At 34.6% G+C, this 20,040-nt stretch overlaps 2 protein-coding genes and 1 long non-coding RNA gene across 3 annotated transcripts in view; 2 read left to right on the top strand and 1 right to left on the bottom strand.

Annotated features, from left to right (window-relative positions):
• LOC150097488 (uncharacterized) overlaps positions 1–3,452 on the top strand; it is a 52,987-nt gene extending 49,535 nt beyond the window's left edge. The window contains exons 5-6 of the mRNA XM_090406743.1: positions 2,159–2,300; positions 2,840–3,452. Of these exons, the coding sequence (XP_090262869.1) occupies positions 2,159–2,300; positions 2,840–3,426 (729 nt within the window). The 3' untranslated portion in view covers positions 3,427–3,452. The remainder of the gene's footprint in view (positions 1–2,158; positions 2,301–2,839) is intronic.
• Positions 3,453–9,033: 5,581 nt separating this feature from the next.
• LOC150097487 (uncharacterized) lies at positions 9,034–19,703 on the bottom strand. Its single transcript, XR_016549639.1, has 2 exons — positions 19,565–19,703; positions 9,034–9,323 (listed from the first exon to the last, which is right to left on the bottom strand). It is a non-coding gene; the product is annotated as an uncharacterized LOC150097487 (long non-coding RNA).
• A 125-nt stretch (positions 19,704–19,828) lies between these two features.
• LOC150097486 (transcription factor GATA-4-like) overlaps positions 19,829–20,040 on the top strand; it is a 62,824-nt gene continuing 62,612 nt past the window's right edge. The window contains exon 1 of the mRNA XM_090406746.1: positions 19,829–19,956. The gene's annotated coding sequence lies outside the window, so the exon portion shown is untranslated. The remainder of the gene's footprint in view (positions 19,957–20,040) is intronic.

Raw genomic sequence — 20,040 nt, 5'->3', positions numbered from 1 at the left:
GTAACTTAGTAGAATTATTTTTGGGCCTCTCCATGGCAGATGTTATTTATAATCTATAATTCAGCACTATATGTATATATATATATAGTGCTGAATTATAGATTGAATTATGTCTGAAATGGCCTCAATTATTAGCGAATAATATTATTGCAAGCAATTCCAAGAAACGTCTTTAACTATAATAACATCATTCTTCGCGCAGAAAAGAGTTATCTCGAAATTAATAAGAAAAACAAAATCTCTAAGAATCTATATGAAACTAGGCATTTTGCCAAACATAAACAAATATAGAAATTTGATCAAATCAAGTATTTTTTTTATTTTAGTTTTTTAAAAAAATATCCAGGTTCTGTAGGCAAGATGAAAAAGAATAAAAATAATTAATAAATAAAAATAAATAAATGTTTAAATCCCTTCATGACTTATGGGCCACGTGTATTAGAAAAGTGTACATCAGTAACTCATTTGGTATAGACAAACCCTTTGGAAAGATCTGGGTTCGAATCTCGAACCCAGTCTATGACAAGGGGAACCTTGATCAAATGTTTACAGTCAAATGGTAAGTTAGCCGGTCTCATACGAAGGTGGAATTTTTTTTCCCGAAAACTCAGGCTTTTCGTCCTTCAATACAGGCAAACCAACTCCCTTGAACACATATACTACTGTACCTACAGACATAGGATACCAACTATGAGATGGAAGCGATTAGGTACTCACTATCTTATCTATGAAATAGACAATAGTAATCAGATATAAACAATAAATAGACAGTAAATAATAGTCAACCTTCTGGATGTAGATGATATTAAGTGTTCTATATGTGTGTGTTCAATTATGTGAGTTTGTCAGCCCCGTTAACTGCACTAGGACAGCACATGTTATCTTATGCTAATATTCTAATTAAGTGGATATTGATTCCAACATTATTTCTTAGCCGAATAGAGAAACTACAAGAGTTTCGTGCCGAATATAGACACTATAAAAGTTTCGGGGATATAAGCGTAAGCTGACCTTACACATGACAGAGCAACTCGTAGTAAACGTGGATTAAGGCCCGATCACTGTCCTTATTTTCCCGTAATGAAAAACACATCTCCTAGGAGATGTTATACATTATGGGAAGAGGTTACTACCCAGACCGGTTTCGACCTTTATTTCGAGAAATGTCTCCTAAGGACGGGTTCGATGAAGAATATCTCATTTCAAGATCTTTTGAATTAACAAATTTAAAGTTCTATCTATTCTATTCCCTCAGCCATACGGCTGGTGGGAGTGGCTACCATACTATTACGAAGCAAGGTGGTTTCCCGTTGCTTTCCTTGCCGTAAATATATTTATGACTGTAGCCGTGTGTGTGTGTGTGTGTGTTCACGATCGGTTTGCCTGTTTTGAAGGATGAAAACCCTCCACCGCCGTATGAGACCAGTTAACTCATCTTTAGTCGAAAGAGGCCAAATAAGGGTTTCGCACGTCACTTACGAGAATCGAGCCCAGGTCTTTCCGACCAAAGGGCTTCGTCTATACTGACGGAGCTACGGAGGTTCCAAATTTAAAGTCAACAAATTTGAATATTAAATTTCTTTTACGTCTTGGTTGAATTAAAATGTTAATTATCTCTAATATTACTTTGAGACTTTTTCATCAACACTTTGATCTTGTAACTCACACGTTAAAAGAACTTTCTATAGGATTTAAACAAATGCAAGTGTTTGTTCAATGGGCTAGATGAGATTTTGTATTTGGATCTCATCGTGTTTCCATAACGACAAGGATTTAGAATATGAACACTTTAAGTAATAAATGATTCATATTTAAAAACAACTTTGTTTGATCATGCAGTTGATTTCAATGAACGAAAACGAAACAATTTATTTATTGTTTTTGTGCATAAGTTATACTTATTCTATATTGGTGTTGCTGTTTTAAGAAGTGGGATGTGCAATACTGCAGCATAGAAAGGTCTTTCTCTGAATATAATAATAATAATATTATTATTATTGTATTATGCAAGGGCGTAGAACTATCGCTATTGCATAATATTCTGGTGCAGAGAGGAACAACGTCATATCTGTTTTAAACAAACAAATTCATATTCATCTAATTCATCGAATAGCATTGTAAGTTTCTAACTGCACTCTTTCGGTGTGTATGCGTGTAGGTCAATCGTCCACTGGCTATGAAAAAAGAAAATATCCAAAGACGAAAAAGAAAACCGAAGTCTGAAGGCAAAAGCGAGGAAACTACAGTGGTGTCTCGTCCGACATGGAGTGGATCAGCAGTCGTCAAGTCAGAACCATCTGGTGAGTAAAATGTGAACAACAATCTGTGATTATCAGTTTAACAAAAACTGTAATTTGATTGTTTCTGTTGCTAAAAATGACGAGTTTAAGACGTTTTGTGTGTATCATTATTTTGATAATAGAAAACGATAAAATACAAATATTAAATGTACAGTTTCAGATAATATTTTAATAAACTTAAAAGTGAAATATATACACTGTGGGTGAATACAAGTTATCTGCACTACTTCAGAATTTAATTTACAAAACAGAAGAAGAAACAGCATAAAAAAATTAAAGCTGCACATTTGAAAGAACTTTAGAAAAAAGACATTTCAAAAAAAGTCAATGAAAACATATGAGTAAACGTCTAATTCTCCATCCCTGTATATTAATTGTTTAAATCAATATACTTGTATTGATTTAAAGAGGCTACACTGCTATTTTTGAAGTATACTTGTAACTGAAATTGTATTTGCGCTATACTTTTAAAATTTTTATTTGTCATTATAAAATAAATAATTATTGACAATTAATGTTCGTGTTTTGCATATTTCTAGGCGAGCTCTCCTCATCAGGTGATTCGTACGTCAAGACTCAACCTTCCGCAACTCAGTTACTTCCACCTCAGAATACGTTTTACATGTATACTCCAGCATCATCTGGAACACTTCTTCGGCAATCTCCAGGAATCACTTCGTCTTCCACTTCTTATATTCAGCCCAAAGATGTCTCTTCGTATACAGTATCGAGTATTCAGAGGACTCCACAAACTGTTGTTTTACCCACTTCTAGTTACACTTCAGTAAAGCAAGAATTTTCTGCTTATGCTTCTTACGCCAATCTCCCAAGAACCTCCCAAACTATACATTCAGCAAATCACCAAACACAGTTTACAATACTTCCCACGGGTCAAGCATCTCTGAAACCCATAAGTGTAGTTGGTCACGAGGTGGCGTTGTCTTCTGCTCAATCTTTGCACGCAAATTCAACTAGTCATTACACTTCCAGCAAAATATCTTCGACACCTTCCTCTAGTTATGAGTCACCTATTGAAGCCCATCATGTATCGGTTCTGGAATCAGTCGAAGATCATGGTGTAAGACCTCATTCACATTCTGTAGATGAAGTGTCTCCATCTTCTTAACCTGAATAATAAAAAATAATAATAAACTATGAGAACTTATTAAGATAAGACTATGCAGCCAAACACTTTGCCATATTACGGACAATGATTATTTTTTTTATTGACAGTTCCATTCAAAATAAGGTTGATTATGTAGTATGTTTTCAAAGTAAAAAATATATAGTATATTAATTTGAATTAATAATCATAATTTCAAAAATAAATTCCACTTCAATAACATCGGATGGTTTAAATTACACATCCTATTTATCTTTTAGTTCCTTTTGTTGGTGGCGCCATCTTGTGAGCTTCAATAACACTTTTCTTACAGTTCCTATTTTTGTTTAGTGAAAAAAATTTGGCTGAATTAATTGAAAGCATATTGACCAGTAATAGTAAATCAATTCGACACAATAGGTGACGATAAAATATATGATAATTACTTTTAAGGATATTTTTGGATAACTTCTTTATTCTGTTGCAATTCAAAGTACGTTAATTTCCAATATTCGTCCAGTTTATTTTATTATGAACAGATTTTATTTACTTACATATCAACTCAATGAATCTCGTACTCCGGTTGATTTCTATTCTGTTTTGGTAGATTTTATTCTATTCTATTCTTTGCTACTATTTGCATTAGGAGAGTGGATTGCATAATAATAATAATAATAATAATAAACCTTAAAAGTACCTTTCTTATATATAGTTTTGCAACATGACTGGGACATTGCTTTTTTTTTTCTTTTTTTTTTTAAATTTCGGACTGCGTTGATCTGTAATATAAATAGATTATATCCAAACTCATTCCCAATGTAGGACATTCCATCGAAATAGAAAACTCATCTCTTACGATTTTGATAATTTAAAGAATGGTTCTGTCTTTTAGAAATAATAAAAGGTAACGCACATAATGTATTTTTGAAGAAGTGAAAATAAAATGTTTAAATGCTATAATTGTTCGTTATTTATATTTTCAGAAGCTGAAATCATTCCAAATTGCAAACCATTCCAAATCCTTTGCCAAATACATGTATTTGTCAAGGTAGAAACGAATTCGTATGAAAAATATAAATGTATAGATTATTATTCTTAAAAGGACTGGCTAGATGGGCGAAGCAAGAATGCTTTTTATATTCCCCGTTATCTGTAGAGGACAGTGTATGCATAGGGTGTTATTGAGCTATATAAATAAAGCTCTGATCATGGCAGGAGGGTAACAGCAAAAAGCTGAGCCTCAGTTAGAACTTCATTGGCTACAGTATTGCCATTCATTACCCTCCCTAGATATCCATTTTAGTCGCCTCGTAAGACATGGGTGAGCTAGATTGGGGCTATTCTTATCCCGGCCACCACACGGGAACAAATGTTTAGATTATATCCTTATAAGGGCTGGCTTAAAGGGGCGAAGCAAGAATGATTTTCATCTTCGCCGTTATCTGTAGAGGATAGTGTAGGGATAAGGTGTTGTTGAGCTATTAAAGCTCTGATCATGGCTCAGTTAGAACTTCATTGGCTACAGCATTGTCATCCATTACCCTCCAAGGGTCACTCTCCCAAATGTGTAGAGTTAATACTTCTTAAAACAACTGGTAGATGGACTGAGTCCTTGACTCTTTATCCCGTCATCTGAATGAAGAAAATCTGTGTGGATGGCGTGTTATTGAGCTAAAAGCTCTAGTCATGGCTGGGTAACGGCAATAGCCGAGCCTCAGTTAAAACTTCATTGGCTACAGCATTGCCATCCGTTATTGTTTAAAAGTTTTAGTATACCAAATTTTTTTTTTTAAATATTGGTGTATTATCGTTTAATATTTTATAAGTCAAATTTTCCAAAATTTATATTATTAAATTTTGATTTTAATAATTAATGATGAATTAATGAATGTTTTATTATTCAAATACATTGCACTGACACACACAGTATTATAACACCTACGGTTACTTATCTACTCGTACTATAGATATACAACTCTTTTCGGATAAGAATCACAATAATAAAAAAAAAAAAAGAGTCTACTTTTGAATACTTACTAGACACATCGTAAATGATTTTGCTTTTAAATGAACAATATTTTTAAAAATTCGTTATAACTTTATTACAATTAATGTTTGTTAGGATTCAGATCTTTCTCTTTACGATTTGAGCCTTTAGATATACTTTTTGGCTGTAATATTCAAGCATTAATTTCAGAAAAAAAAAATTGTACTGTTTCAGCTGTTTGGCGAAGTCCATGAGTTACATAGATGAAATGTATTATTTTCTGCCATAATACCTGAAGAGCTTTCATGCCTTAGAGAGGTAAGAGACACCGATTAGGACGATACAATCATAACTGCATCTAAAGGCTGCAAAGGAATCCTTGAAGGTTTTAGAAAATGGAAAAATATTCGAGTGATTTGTCATCTCCTATTCGCAGATGTTGATCCAACAATTGTATTGTAAGTCAAAGATAACGAACCATTATCTTTGACTTAGATCTTGTTTCATCGAGTGATACCTGTGTCACTAACTTTGATCCACGGTTTGTTTAAAGTCACTTTAAAAGTTCAAATATTTTTAGTTTTATAAAGGATCTTTATAAAGCTCTTCAGTCATAAACAGGCACACTCAGGGCGTACAGCAGAAAAATGACGTTCCGATTGCATTAATTCGTCGTGACTCTTAATCAAGGGACTCGAACCATTCTAAAGGACGGATGGATTGAAGAAGTTTTAAGAATGTGAACTCATTTTTTAACGTTAATCTCGTTTTGAAACTATTAGAAATTCACCAAACTTCCAACATGAACTGAGACCCTAATTCAAAATAAAGTAAGCAAAAAATAAATAAATAAATATTCGGCCAGCAAACAAGAGAAAAGAGAGAGAGAGAGAGATTACACAAGTTTATCAAATCTTTCCTTTGATTAACGAGTTGTGGGTTAGTGAAACATCGATATTTTTATGTCTCCATCAAGTTTCGTTCCGAGCTCTACACACTTTAAGAAATAACTCAGGTAATGGAGGTCGCATGGAAGACTGTGACGAGAATAAGGATAATTGCCTCTCGACTAAAACACTTCGAAAGATTAGCTACACTGCTTCTATACAAAAAGAATGTAACTCTTATGTGGATATGAAAAGTTCCCCTCATGTGGGTGATGTTCACATATGTTTGGAATAATCCTTGACTGTTTCTTTCAATCAATTCCAAAAATATAGAAAGAACATCTTATACATCCAAAGAGCAAGATCAGTTCGTTTTTTATCAAATGTACAGGATACAATAACTCCTTGTATACTTGTATACTATCAAGGATGGTATACGGTTCTATAGTAGAGCATGACACTATATATGAAATGGGAATTGTTCTTATTGGTCTGTTTAGTTTTGGTTTCTTATCAGAGGGAGTAAGTTATTGAAATAATCTCCACCACAGCATGTGATGTCATAGTGGAATGAGGAATTTATCCTGTGACGATAACCCGTTGTGTGTGCCCCCGGATTGTTTTCTAAAAGTGTGTATTGGACTCGAAACGAAATTTGATGGACACATCAATATAACGACGAGGGATAATTTCATACTTAATCTCGAAATCCGAAGCACTTTGGTTGGAAATATCTGAGTTCAAATCCCATCAAGAAGAAATTGCAGTTAATTGCAAAGAGCTCATGAGTTCTTCGTCCCGTGTGGCTCTGGTTATCCCGCATATTCTTAACCAATATATTTGATCGAAGAGAAATAATTTTCCTATAACTGATTTCAGTCCACTTGACTGCATCGGCAACTACATAGAATCGACAATCAACCATCATACCATGCTAAAGCATGATATTGGTTGGTCGTCTTCCAAAAAGAAATTCTTCTTTACGGATAAAATCATTGTCTTAGGCAGAAGATCGTAAAGGGACATATTCTAGAACATGTTTGGCTTAAAGCTGTTTTGTCGAATTACGATAAGCACCATCTGCCAAAACGTAGGATGTCTCTTATTATGTAGAAAAGTACGGGGGAGAAGGATTAGTTCATTCAAGTTACATTCCTAATAGCGTGTTGGAATGAATGCAATAAGCCTTCATGAAGAGGCTCGTAACGCCTGTCATCGACTTCCGAAAATATTCCACCTATGCCGCACCCAATTCACGACAAGTGAATCCATGTCACGATTATTTTGCATACACCGCATTTCAAAGAGGTTAAGCGAAATTGAAATTCGATGACTTCTCCAATACTGCTTTGAACAGCGAGCCTAATAATGTTGGAATGGCAGTGAGAAGAGCCCAAATTGTAGCATGTCATATATTTTGGTGGAATTACTTTAACTTATTGAAAAGCAATGTAATTAATTCATTAGTAATTAATTATCAATTAAAACAATAGTATTTTAAAATGTGTGATTTTGATTAATTCCTGGAATTCCACCGGAAACTCCAGTTGAAACTGAAAAACAGCTACCTGACATTTAATTGAAAAACGCGGGATAAAGGTTCTGCGCGTCCTGGAGGGGATTCGAACCCAGGGCTTTCCAATCAAAGAGCTTCGTCAAAACTGACTTAGCTGCGGAGATTCTATATCATAACATAGCCACGTGAAATCGCTTGAGATTATTAATCATTCTTAGTTGGTTGTGAGCCAGCGAAGAATTAATAACAATTCCGACATCGTGAAAAATAAAATAAAATAAAAAAGCATTTTGGATAATGTATGAGTAGTAGTATTAGTTCTATGATTATCAGAATTTGCACGCTATAGCGCTATAACTAAAATTGGTGGCAGCCATTTTCTACCCTCCAGCAAAGAGTGATAGTTAAGCTCAAGCCTCTCGGTGATTCAAGACTTTAGGGAGGGAGGGGGGAGAACGCATGCCAAATTAATACCATCTGGTGGTTCTAAATCTTAACAGGTAGGTATTATGTCTGAAATAGTGTAAAGTTTTACTGTCGATTTTTTGAGCTGAGATGATGCCAAGAAGAAATCGTCCTATCTACCTGCGCCAAAGATCGAGTAACTTTGAAACAGGTCGCAAAAAGGTCTGGAAAAAGAATGGAATCTGACCGATAATGGTCATTCTTCGAGCAATAAGCAAACTCATTTCTACAAGGCTACAGAGGCGTATACTTACAGAATGGAGAGTTAAAAACAAATTTAACTTATTGCTGTTTATACTGTAATCATATCTACTAATATAGGATATTGAAATTAACTATTAGATGCTTCTATTTTTTAATTCATATAAGATCCACATCTGATACTGGAGTTTAGATCGTGAATCAAATATTAGATCATTTTACGTGTCCTCTTAGAGTCACTGTAATAAATATTTTTTAATTCATTTTAATTAGAGTTTAGTAAGCATGGAGACACAAAGAACAACAAACATGCCAATATAACACGAGAAATTATTAATGTTATTTCCTAGCTCAGCACTTTTTGGAAAGAAAAAAAATCTTGGAAATTTAAAATATCTTTAATTTTAACAGCTCACTTATTATTTGAAAAATCATAAATAAATTTGCCAATGTAATTGAATTTGCTTTGCTCTTCAAGAAAATAATTTTCTTTAGTCAGGCTGTTGTTTTTTGAAGAGTACATCGAAACAGATTAAGCCATGTGATTAGTTCATTATGTTTATAAATCGAGTGAGTTTTCTGGCCATGATGTTTATTTTGAGGTTGAGAAGAATACAAATTTTGAGGAGGAAGTTTCTGGTACTTCTGTTGGAGATCATCTAACTTGCCTTTCTCAGAAAGAAACTTATAGAGATTGATTCTTCGTCTTAGACGGGATTGTAATGCAGGCCATTCTTTCACTTGTCATTCTTCCGACTGCATTGGTTGTAGAACGCTTTCAATTAGCACGCATGCGGCCTGCACGCGCGAGTATGTGCGCTTTTCATGGATACAAAACTGTCACCAGCAAATCTCTTCAATTTGACTGAGAAAAAATAAAATAAAATAAAATAAAAAACATGAAAATCTATTAACACTTTGGTTAAATCTTAATCAAATATGAAATTTCTCGATAATCGAGAAATTTAGTATCTGATTGGTGAGTATGAATATTTATTTTTACTCATCTCGCGGCTCAATTCAACTAATGCACATCTAAAATGTATAATTTTTAAACATAACAGATGTTATGTTTTAGCGAATTCCTGGAATTAATTTCATGCACCTTCCGAGGGTGCTTAAAATATTTTCAAGGATCATGTTGAATACGATTACTCAATGGAAAAAAATGTTTTTTTCATTTTTGAAACATGAATTATTTTTAATTTGTAAGCTTTATCAGTAGATGACTTTGTGATTCAAAAACTTAAATTTAAGAAATATGGGATTAACATTCATCATGACATTGAACATTAACACCTACAACAAATTAATCTGAACAAGCCGAATTTTCCTCAAGTTTTTGGTTTTGGTTAGTTCACTATTTTGGTTGAGTGCTGCATGTTTTAACTGTTCCTATGATGTTTATTAATAGTGTTGTGCGTTTCGATAGTGTAAAACAGTTGACAATCGTAGTGTTTTATTCATTTTGTGTAGCTATAAAATGGCTACATCTCCAAGAAAGCATTCAAAAAATATGTGCTGTTTCTCACCACGCATCCATGACTCAAAGACAAATTGCTAATGAGTGTGGTCTTAGTTGTTTGGGAACTGCTAATGGGATTTTAAAGCGGTTTAGGGACACAGGCACCTTTTCTCCTGATAGAAAAAAGAAAATGTTGCTATAGACTTAAATAGAGACTTGACAGGTAGTGCAGGGAGGACTGCCCACAGACCAAAAAAAAAAAGTAACAACTATTAACCAAGGTTCTGTAGGAAAACAGTCTCCAGTGGGCAAAAGCGTACAAATATTGGACTGTTGAGATGTGGAAAAAGATCATGCTGTCAGATCAGAGCCATTTCTTTGACCAAGGATATCAAGTACCCTATGCTCTCAAATCAGTGGCTGAGAAGACTTCTCCTGTCCATCTTCAACAAGCTCCTAAACACCTACCTAAAGAGATATTCTTGGGTTGGTTTAAACATGACAGTCTAGGATCACTTGTGCCTGTTGACGGTATGATGAAAAGTGACCAATACATAAACATATTGGAGAAAAGAATAGTCCCACAGATCCAGAAAGACAAAGAACTCATCTTCCAACAGGATCTCGTTCCTTTCACTTTTTTTGAAGCTAACACTTGAAAAAAGTGGAAGAGTTCCTCAAAAATCACAACATCCAATTGTTTCGGTGGCCAGGTAACTCTCCTCACATAACCCAAAGGAAACTTCGTGGGCCATAGTGAAAAAGAGACTGGGAAAATAAAATTGTGATACAAAGGATAACTTAATACAATCCATTATAAAACTATGGTTTTTCAAGGTGCAGAAATAAGAAAAATGTGTTCACCGTTGGTAGAGTCCATGCCTAAACTAATTAATTAATTTATTAGGAACAGAAGAGCACATATAAATTATTAGGTAAACTTGGAGTTTAACTTTTGTACTTATTTTCTTTCGAAATTAAAATTTCTCTTTTAAATAAATATTCAAATTAGTTTGTTCGCTAGTGTAGTACAAATGCAATAAATACAACAGAATGCAATACAAGATGAGGGAAAATACAAGAGAAATAAGTACAACAGCCTACAAAATATAATACATGAATCACTATAATAAACATCAATACATATGAGTAACCAAGAGCGATTTTGGCTTATTCTGATTACTAGAAAAATATAAATGGGTAATTACATATAATTGATATTCACTTACCTATAGTATAATTCCTGGGATTCCACCCAGGAATTATCTCTAAGTAACTCTGATCAATTATGTTGATCAGAGTTACTTAGTTAAAACACGTTCTTTCTAATGCGTAATCATTTTTTCGATTTACTGACACTTTCATATTGTGTGTTTGAAGGATAATTCAACGTCGTTTAGTTTCACAACATAGTTCCTCAGTATTTTGCTAAATGTGAAACCCAAAGATAGATCTTGTATATCTTCGTGCAATTTATTACAACAGCTGTCAATGGCTATATATTGAAAGCATTGGAATTATCGCTGTTAACTTGTTGGCATTCCCAACAAGTTTCTCACACAGCGCAACTTATAACTCACCTTATACACGGGAAATTTTTAAATGTTTTTCCTGAAGTATATTAAGCAATACTAAAGGTAAGTGTGATGGTAAGATATCAAGGATGGTATACAGTTCTATAGTAGAGCATGACGCTATATATGAAATGGGAATTGTTCTTATTGGTCTGTTTAGTTTTCGTTTCTTATCAGAGGGAGTAAGTTATTGAAATAATCTCCACCCCAGCATTTGATGTCATAATGGAATGAGGAATTTATCCGCAAGTAGTATAGATGTTTCAAGAATTCTATGCTGACAACTTTTTAAATAATTGATTCTGTTTAAGATTATCTTATTTTGTTTGTCAAAAATGTAACGTGAGAATTCCACTTCAGATTGCTGTCGATAGACGGACCTAAATATCTTATCGAGTCTGCGGCAATACTTGCTTGACATCGCCATTTAATAGTGTCGTTTATAATTGATAAGATTGCGATCTAGTTAATTTGTTAAATGAAATGCGTATGCTCGATTTTATCTTGCGTAAATCTATTTTGAGACAATTGTTAGGAATCTATTTCTTTAATTATGTCAACCTCATTGTAAATCAGAACAGTGATATCAGCAAGGACAATAATTTGCAAATTAATTTCCAGCAACCGAGGTGATTAACGTACCTTTTAAACACAGGATACACACTAGTACTGATCCTTGAAGTATTTAATATTTCGCAGTTCACTTGTATGTTTTCCGAAGATTAATATGAATTGTTTTCGACTAGCTAAATGTGATATAAACTAATTATTTGAGATACCTCTAATGCTACACATATCGGCCACTGAATTAGAAATCTTTATGCAGATATATACGTAAACGTCACTTACTCAGTGTATATGGAAAATACTTGGTCACGTGCGTCACCACGTGTTCTAACCAACTTTGATGAATGCTGCTGGTCAGTAATCGTCAACAGTGTTGATCACAATGGGAAAAACAAAGGATCTTTCTGAGTTCAATAAAGGGCTTATTGTGGATGTCCGTCTGGCTGGAGCCGTGATTTTGAAATCAGCAGAGCTGATTTCTCAAAAGGTGAGATATCCCTGATGTTTAATCACTGGAAAAATAACCCACATTGCTTTTCTAAGAGGCGTAACTGTGGTCCTAAGACAATCTGTCAGGAACCAGATCACCGTCTTCTGAGAAGACGTGTACGGACAAACAGAACCCCCCTGTGTGCAACAATTGACAGAAGCATTTAATGAAGGCTGTTCGTTAAATGCCCGTATCTCACAGATCTACCCGCATCTGAATTGAAGAGGATCAGTATTGGCAGTCGCATACCTATATGGAAGCCACTGATTTCTGCGAAGAATAGGAAACTTCGTCCACAGTGGTATCGGAAGCACCTTGACTGGACACCAGAAGAAGGGAAAAAAGTTATGTGGTCCGACGAGTCAAGTTAAACATTTACCAACGGTAGGAAGAGAGTTTGTGGGAGTCCCATCAAGCAATGAACCCAGCTTGCCTTGTAAGCATAACTCAAGGTTCTGGTGGTGGTGTTATAGTATAGGGCATGTTCTGTTGGTGCGGAATGGGTCCCCTGATATTGGTGGAACTTTCACAGTTTCCCAAAACGTGAGATAAAGGCGTGAGAAAAGTGATATTCTCCCCTCTTACCTCAGAAAATCGACTATTTGACCATAGTAATGGAAAGAATATGAGTAAAGAATGCTACCTTAGATGTTCTTTGTCTTTATTAAAAAGGAAAAGAAAGTCAGATATTCCTTGGGTATCCTCCAAGGAATATCTGAATATTGTTGCTGATCGAGTCCATCCTGCAATGCTGACTTTTTATCCAGCTGATGACGGTTGTTTCATGGACGACAATGCTACTGTCCATCGCGCAAGGATTGTTCAGCAGTGGTTCAGCGAGCATGACAGCGACTTCCACCATATTCCCTGTCCACCCCATAGCCCGAATCTGAATCCCCCCCCATTGAGAATGTATTGAATATGTTAGAAAAACAGATCCGGAAGCAAAGTCCTCTTCTATCAAATCTGAACCAGTTAATGAACTGTCTAGTAAACGCCTAATATGTTGTAGACGTACCTGCAATCTAACACCTTGAGGAATCTATGCCAAACCGCAAATGTGCTGTAATTCTGGCTAAAGGAGGTCCAACGTAGTATTAAATTAAAATTTCTAATTCATTGTCCAGATTGTGTATATCAAATCATGATGGGCACAATTAAATGCTTTGGAGATGTCCAGAAAATAGTTGTGGTACGTACACTCTACACTATTTATTCTTTTGGATTAATTCCATTAAAACCAATAGGATTTTTGGCATTTTTAGACTGAGTCTAAAACCACACTGATTACGCAAAAAAGATGGTGTTAAGATAGCTATTTCAGCGTTTCTTTTGCAATACGGCGATCCATATTTATGCCATGATCATCGAATCCAGAAATTCAATCTTCGGAAAGTGATGTAATCTGTGTGTAAACAGCAGAGCTGATTGGTTTCCCAAAACGTGAGATAAATGTGTGAGAAAAGTAATATTCACACATCAGAAGATCGACTATTTGACCATAGTAACGGAAAGAATATGAGTAAAGAATGCTACCTTAGAAGTTTTTTGTCTTTATTAAAAAGAAAAAGGAAGTCAGCTTCTGAACAAAAGACAAGAAAAAGCAAAATTTGAATTATTATGGGTGTGAACACTTCTTTTAGAAACAGTCAAAGAAAACAATCACATGACGTAACAATGTCATTTTTATTGCTAAGAGAATTTTTTTTTTTCGCAAAAAGTTATTCAGTATCTTATTATTACTGGATTTGTCGTACCAATTTAAATAGAGGTTTGGCAAGTCCGAATCATATTCAGACGCCGACAGATATTCATTTGCGTAAATTACATGGGATTGATTCATAGGCGTTTCCGAAGTGGTTATCCGTTAAAAGAATATTTAATTTATTATGCTTAATATATCTTATAAGGAGTTAAACTGGGTACCTTTTAAGAGCGAGTCGCTGTCTATTTTCTCTGTAATTATCTATTTTAAATTTCGTCAAATCTTTATTGTTCGCTTTATTCGAAATGATAACGTATTGATATTAATTGTAGAACTTTGATAAATTAAAAGTTTAAGTTTCTTAAATGTTTCTATCCTCTGGTACTAATAACTATAAAATCTACTTACATCTGGAGTTATATTGAAGTAGTCAAGTGACCAGTGGTGTAATTTCCCCACAGCTCACAAAATATGCTTCCTATCTCGTCAATTAACCTCACCTATATATACTGCATATACAGTATATTGGTTTATTATCGCCTTTTCTGATATAACAGTCAGAATGCATGAACTAATCGTATTGCTCTTTGATGCCTAAAAGAGCATGAACTGCAAAACAAATATGCGTCGTATAACAAGCTTATCGGCTCAGGGAAATCAAATATCGCTTGAAATATTAAAGCTTTTTTTTTCTATAATTTAATTTAGCAATGAATAAATTGCGAAATTGCACCATTTGTTTTAGAATGTTTTTTTTTTTTTTTTTTTTTCCGGATTCGCACTAGAAAGTTTAGCCAAACTTCGAAGATAAACAAATACATAAATTTGTTGTCTATGCTACCATACTAGGGAGAGGATTATGAAGCAGGATGGTTTCCCTTTGCCTTCCTTGCCGTATGGATTTATGATTGTAGCCGTGTGTGTTCACGGGACCGGTTTGCTTGTTTTGAGGGATGAAAAACGCGAATTACCGGAGAAAAATCCTCTACTGCCGTATGAGACTGGTTAACTCACCTTTAGTCGAAAGAACAACATGAAGGTTACTTACGTCACTGACAGGAATCGAACCCATGTCTTTCCGATCAAGACTTCGTCTATACCGAATGAGCTAGTCGATAGTTAAAAAATAATAAATTTTAGAAATATTGTGAAAAAAATCCCCGTTTTCAAAATCTGCTGTTGAGTAAATCCACATCTTCTATAACGCATTTTCTTTTTAAAGGAGTTGGAGGGATACTCTCCAGTCCTAATATTTATTTTGTTTTGTAAATCGGTAGGTAGCCAGTTTCATTTTTCACGATCGCAGACTTTGATGCATTTTTTCAGCTTTCTCAATAAGAGGCGATGTTTTTCCCTGACCTTAATTAGTGTTTCTGTACTTATCCGTGTGTTTTCAACAGTGAGTTCTATTGATTTAAAAAAAGAAAAGAAAAACTGTTTACTCCCGTAAAAGTGACCTTGTTTATCAGCACTATATACAAACTCTGAAATCTAGTAAAAAAAAAAGAAAAGAAAAAAAATCCTTCAGTCGGTGAGTAGAATCATATCGACCTTCTCATGATCTTTCTTATAAAGTCCTTGCGTCATATGAAACATCATGACGCTAGATTTTAGCTAGCAGGTCTCATAAAAGGTGGTAGGCTAGAATTTCCTCTTTCAAAAAACAAAAGTATGAGTAGAATGGCTACCTGGGAAAAACACGAAGTTAACATTCATAATATGTTCCCATAAAAAAAAAAAATGTAAACACTCAGCAAATTCCTATCACTTTGCTATTCAACAGAGGTGTGTCTTGAGACGGTTCCACCATTAAATTCTTGCACAAACGCTGTATGAGATGACAGGTGTGAGTCAATATTTGTTTAACATAAATATCCAGTTCACTTAATAGCCAAAGTCGACACTCGCTTCGCATTCAGATACTTTGGTAACGAAGTTATATACTCTTGGAAATAAATCCTTTACATGAAAAAGGCTTTAATATATCTCACACGTGTCTTCGATCTCTCCCCACCCCCTTTCGTAGGGATTTTGTTGACGTGTATGTGATGTATATATGTGCGAATACACCCTTCCCCTTGCTTTCGTAACAACAGAATCCGTTTGGGAAATTTTGTGTCTTCAATTATCAGTAAGTAAATGTATGACCGCATGATTTAAATAAGTCAAAACCATTTCATTCATTCAACACACCGGAACCTACAAGGATATTTGATTAATCTACAGTAAATATGACGCTAACTCTTTTATTACTGTAATAGAAGTTCTTTGCTCTTTGTGAATAGTATGACAAACACAACTCACGTGATCGTTGATGATTAAAGGAAACAGGGGTGTTTTGGACGATAATAAAACGAGCTAATGTTGGCTACTGATTACAGTCCATAATAATAATATTTCTTAAACCACTGGTGGCAAATTCAAATCGCTAAATGAGGAGATTATATAAACAAACTATGATTTTGTTTTGCAGAATTATATTATTTCTTCAATGTTTATAGTAAATACTAGGGGGAATTGCCCCCCCCTTACGCCTATGGCGCCCCCCCCCCCCCGAGTTCCGGACTTATAGGCCGGTTCTCCTTGAATTCTGATGACCCGAATTTTGAAGACTCGACACTCAGAACAGCCGCTGAGTTTTAAAAAACGTGACATAAAAAGGCTTATCGTTTTATATATATAGGGTAGATTTAAACTTAAATGTGGGCCTTGCAGATATTGTTAAATTGCAATACCTGTAAATCTGAGATATCAAAAAATCTTCCTGAATGATTGCTGGTATTGGTTCCTGTTAGTGTTTCCAAATATGGTGCAGTTGTAGATCACGCATACAAAATTGAAGGTAAATTCATAATATTGTCATTACGAATTTTCCTTCAATGTACCCATACCTAGGTGTAGTAAAAGATTGAAAGTATTCCTGATAATTGATGAACTGATTTGCTCGTGTGTGTGTGTGTGTGTGTGTGTTCTATAAGCGAGAGAACAACTGATAACTCCAACTTCCAATAACTAATCTTGTTTGTCCTGTTCATTGAACGAATCTGTTGCATTTTACAATTATCAAAGGATTATAATCCTTTGATAATTGTAAAATGCATTATTTGGTAAATGACTTACCAATTATCAAAGGATTATAATCCTTTGATAATTGTAAAATGCATTATTTGGTAAATGACTTACCATTTAACAAATGGTTAGTCATTTATAGTGCTATAAAAGATGGGAAGTCAGTCGGGAAGAATAGCACACACACGCTGTAATGAGGATGACTTTGGTTCCAATCTAATCAAAGATGCAAGCTGATCCATTGCCTGAGAGGGGAAAAATAGTCTTTTTTTTTTTGGTAATAAAATTTTATGAATTTACCTCTTAGGGAAACTGTTTGATTTATCCAAGCACGCTGGCCTGGATGCATAAAATGTATTCCAAGAGCTTCTCAAGTTGGCCAGCTGAATTAGCCGAGCTGGCTTTTGAATATAGTAAGGAAGTTTTCTTTCGATAGTTTAATTTTCATCTGTTTCAAAGCTGAGGAACCTTTTGTTCATTGAAAAACCAAATTCCCTCCCTAATGCTTAGACTATCCGCCATATTGAAATTTATTATTATTATTATTGACTGTTCAACAGCAGAAAATTCAAGTGGTTGACTATTCCTTAAATGCATGTGCAGAGAAAGGAAAGATGCATTCTTTTTATAATTACACAATTATAAATAAAGGGAATCCAGTTGATGGTGATGATATCTTAGATATTTAGTAGAGTTCTTTACGAAAAAGGTTGATCCTGTTCTTATCCACATTACGTGATTACTACCAGACAATGTTTTATGATATCGATATCAATGAATTCCAGTTCTTCTCAGGTATTTACGTTGTTTAGTAAGTAGCTTTGATGGCTTAGGGATTTTGTTCTTGTGTATAGCTGAACTCAGTTGGTGTCTACATTTCTGCGATTTCATTTCTGTGAATGCATGTTCCAAACTGTTTTACTACCATTCTGTGTTGTTGTATTCCTTTTGAATGTCTTGTTGAGTCACATTACGTCTGTGCACTAGAGCCTCCGTTGCAGCTGCGATGAAAACATGACATTTGCCCTTCACTTGGAAACATTTGGTTTCGAATTCCATTTAGTAAATTAGTTTCCCTCATATGGTAGTGAGGTAAGCTAAGTCACAAGATGGCATTCTAGTTCCTTCGAATAGGCAAATGAGACGTAGAATACCATCATTTAACAGAAGTAATATATTGTCCAATAGCCGTAGGTTGCTTCGGTCAGTTTTTTTACGACATTTAGTGTTTCAGTGTTGTTTGCTATCATAAAGTAAACTTGGAATTTTTGCCGTTTGCGTAAACTGTATAATATTGCCTCTGAGTACTGTTTTTTTCCCCTTAACAGTCTGGCTCTTTTCATTGAGTTGATATTGGTTCAAAGCATCTTAAGTGTTTAGTAGAATCTTGCGCCATTTTCCATGAACTAGTAGTTTATGGGAAATGCCACCAGATGTCTTTCAAAAAGCTGATTTTTGAGAGTGTAAAAATATTAAATTTCATGAGATTCAGATGATATATCTGAAAAACCCACAGGCTAACAACAAATATTAGTTTGGGATCGGTTTGGATTGAAACTGAATAAATCAGCTTCGTTTATAAATGCCATTATCAATAATCCTATGAAGCCTAGATTCTCTTTGAACTCAAGAGGATGAACCTCCAAATTCAATTTGTTCAACAGAGGATGCCTCCTAATAGCAACGTTTCATCCTAAACTATGTGAAACGTCGAGTAGTGTGCATCATATAAACACTTAAGTACAATATACATAACAACAAATAATAAATAAATATTTGCTCCATTTATTTGACAGTCGCAGAACTCGGTCTCTCAATGGAATCAACAGATGGAGCCACAAGAAAGAGATTGAGTACCTGAACAATATTTCAATCTTTTAAATATTCATTTCGATAAGAAAATGAATTTCAAACATTAAAGAAAATTAAAAAACAAATAGCTGGAAGATCATTAAAAATGAAATTTCTGGATAAATTATCCTTGTAGAACCATCACTAGAAATTGAAATCCAAGATGTTTTGGACCTTAAATAGAAAAAAATTCTAAACTTGACAACAAAAAGTTCAAAATAAAGAATTTGTCACATAAAATCTACATTTTGAATTGAGAATAATAAGGAGGTCCAAATGTCAAGGCAGATCAACTAATCCAATTTCGAAAATATACCAATTTGCAAAATACTTCACAAATATCCTAAATTTACTAGTGAAGGTTGAAAACTAAAACTACATTTACCTGTTTTCTGTTCCTGGATGGCCGTGAAGGCGTTAGACTTCAGAACACCTCCAAGTCTTATCTCTCATCACCATGGCAATACCGCACAGGTTGTAGCGAACACAGTTCAGAGTTCAATTCGAGTCAGATAGGGTGATCTGCTTGTTCAAAAAGAGGGACAGAACCAATGAAAGCTAAAGAGAATGACATCATTAGATCAGACGGAGGAAGTTCCTTATTTGGGAAAAAAGTAACGACAGGTCGCCATTGTTAATTTGAAGCCATTTTGAAAGGGGACTTTCGAGACTGGACTGTTTCTTCTAGGTTTGAGAACCAAGTCATCCATCTCACCACCCATTCCGTAAGGACCGACGGCTGCCGCTGCTCTGGACCAAAACTTACCTACCCTACAGGTAAGAGAACTGATACGCATAATCAGCTTAAAGATTACAGCCTAGTAATAATGGCGGTTGCCGCAAATGGTCTAATCTACCTTA

The sequence above is a fragment of the Typopeltis vanoorti genome, chromosome 17 (genome assembly GCF_054136105.1).
Source record: "Typopeltis vanoorti isolate ZY-2024b chromosome 17, IOZ_Tvanoo_1.0, whole genome shotgun sequence".
Lineage (NCBI taxonomy): Eukaryota > Metazoa > Arthropoda > Arachnida > Uropygi > Thelyphonidae > Typopeltis > Typopeltis vanoorti.
Note: the sequence above shows the minus strand (reverse complement) of the source record. Positions and strands in the feature narration are given on the sequence as shown.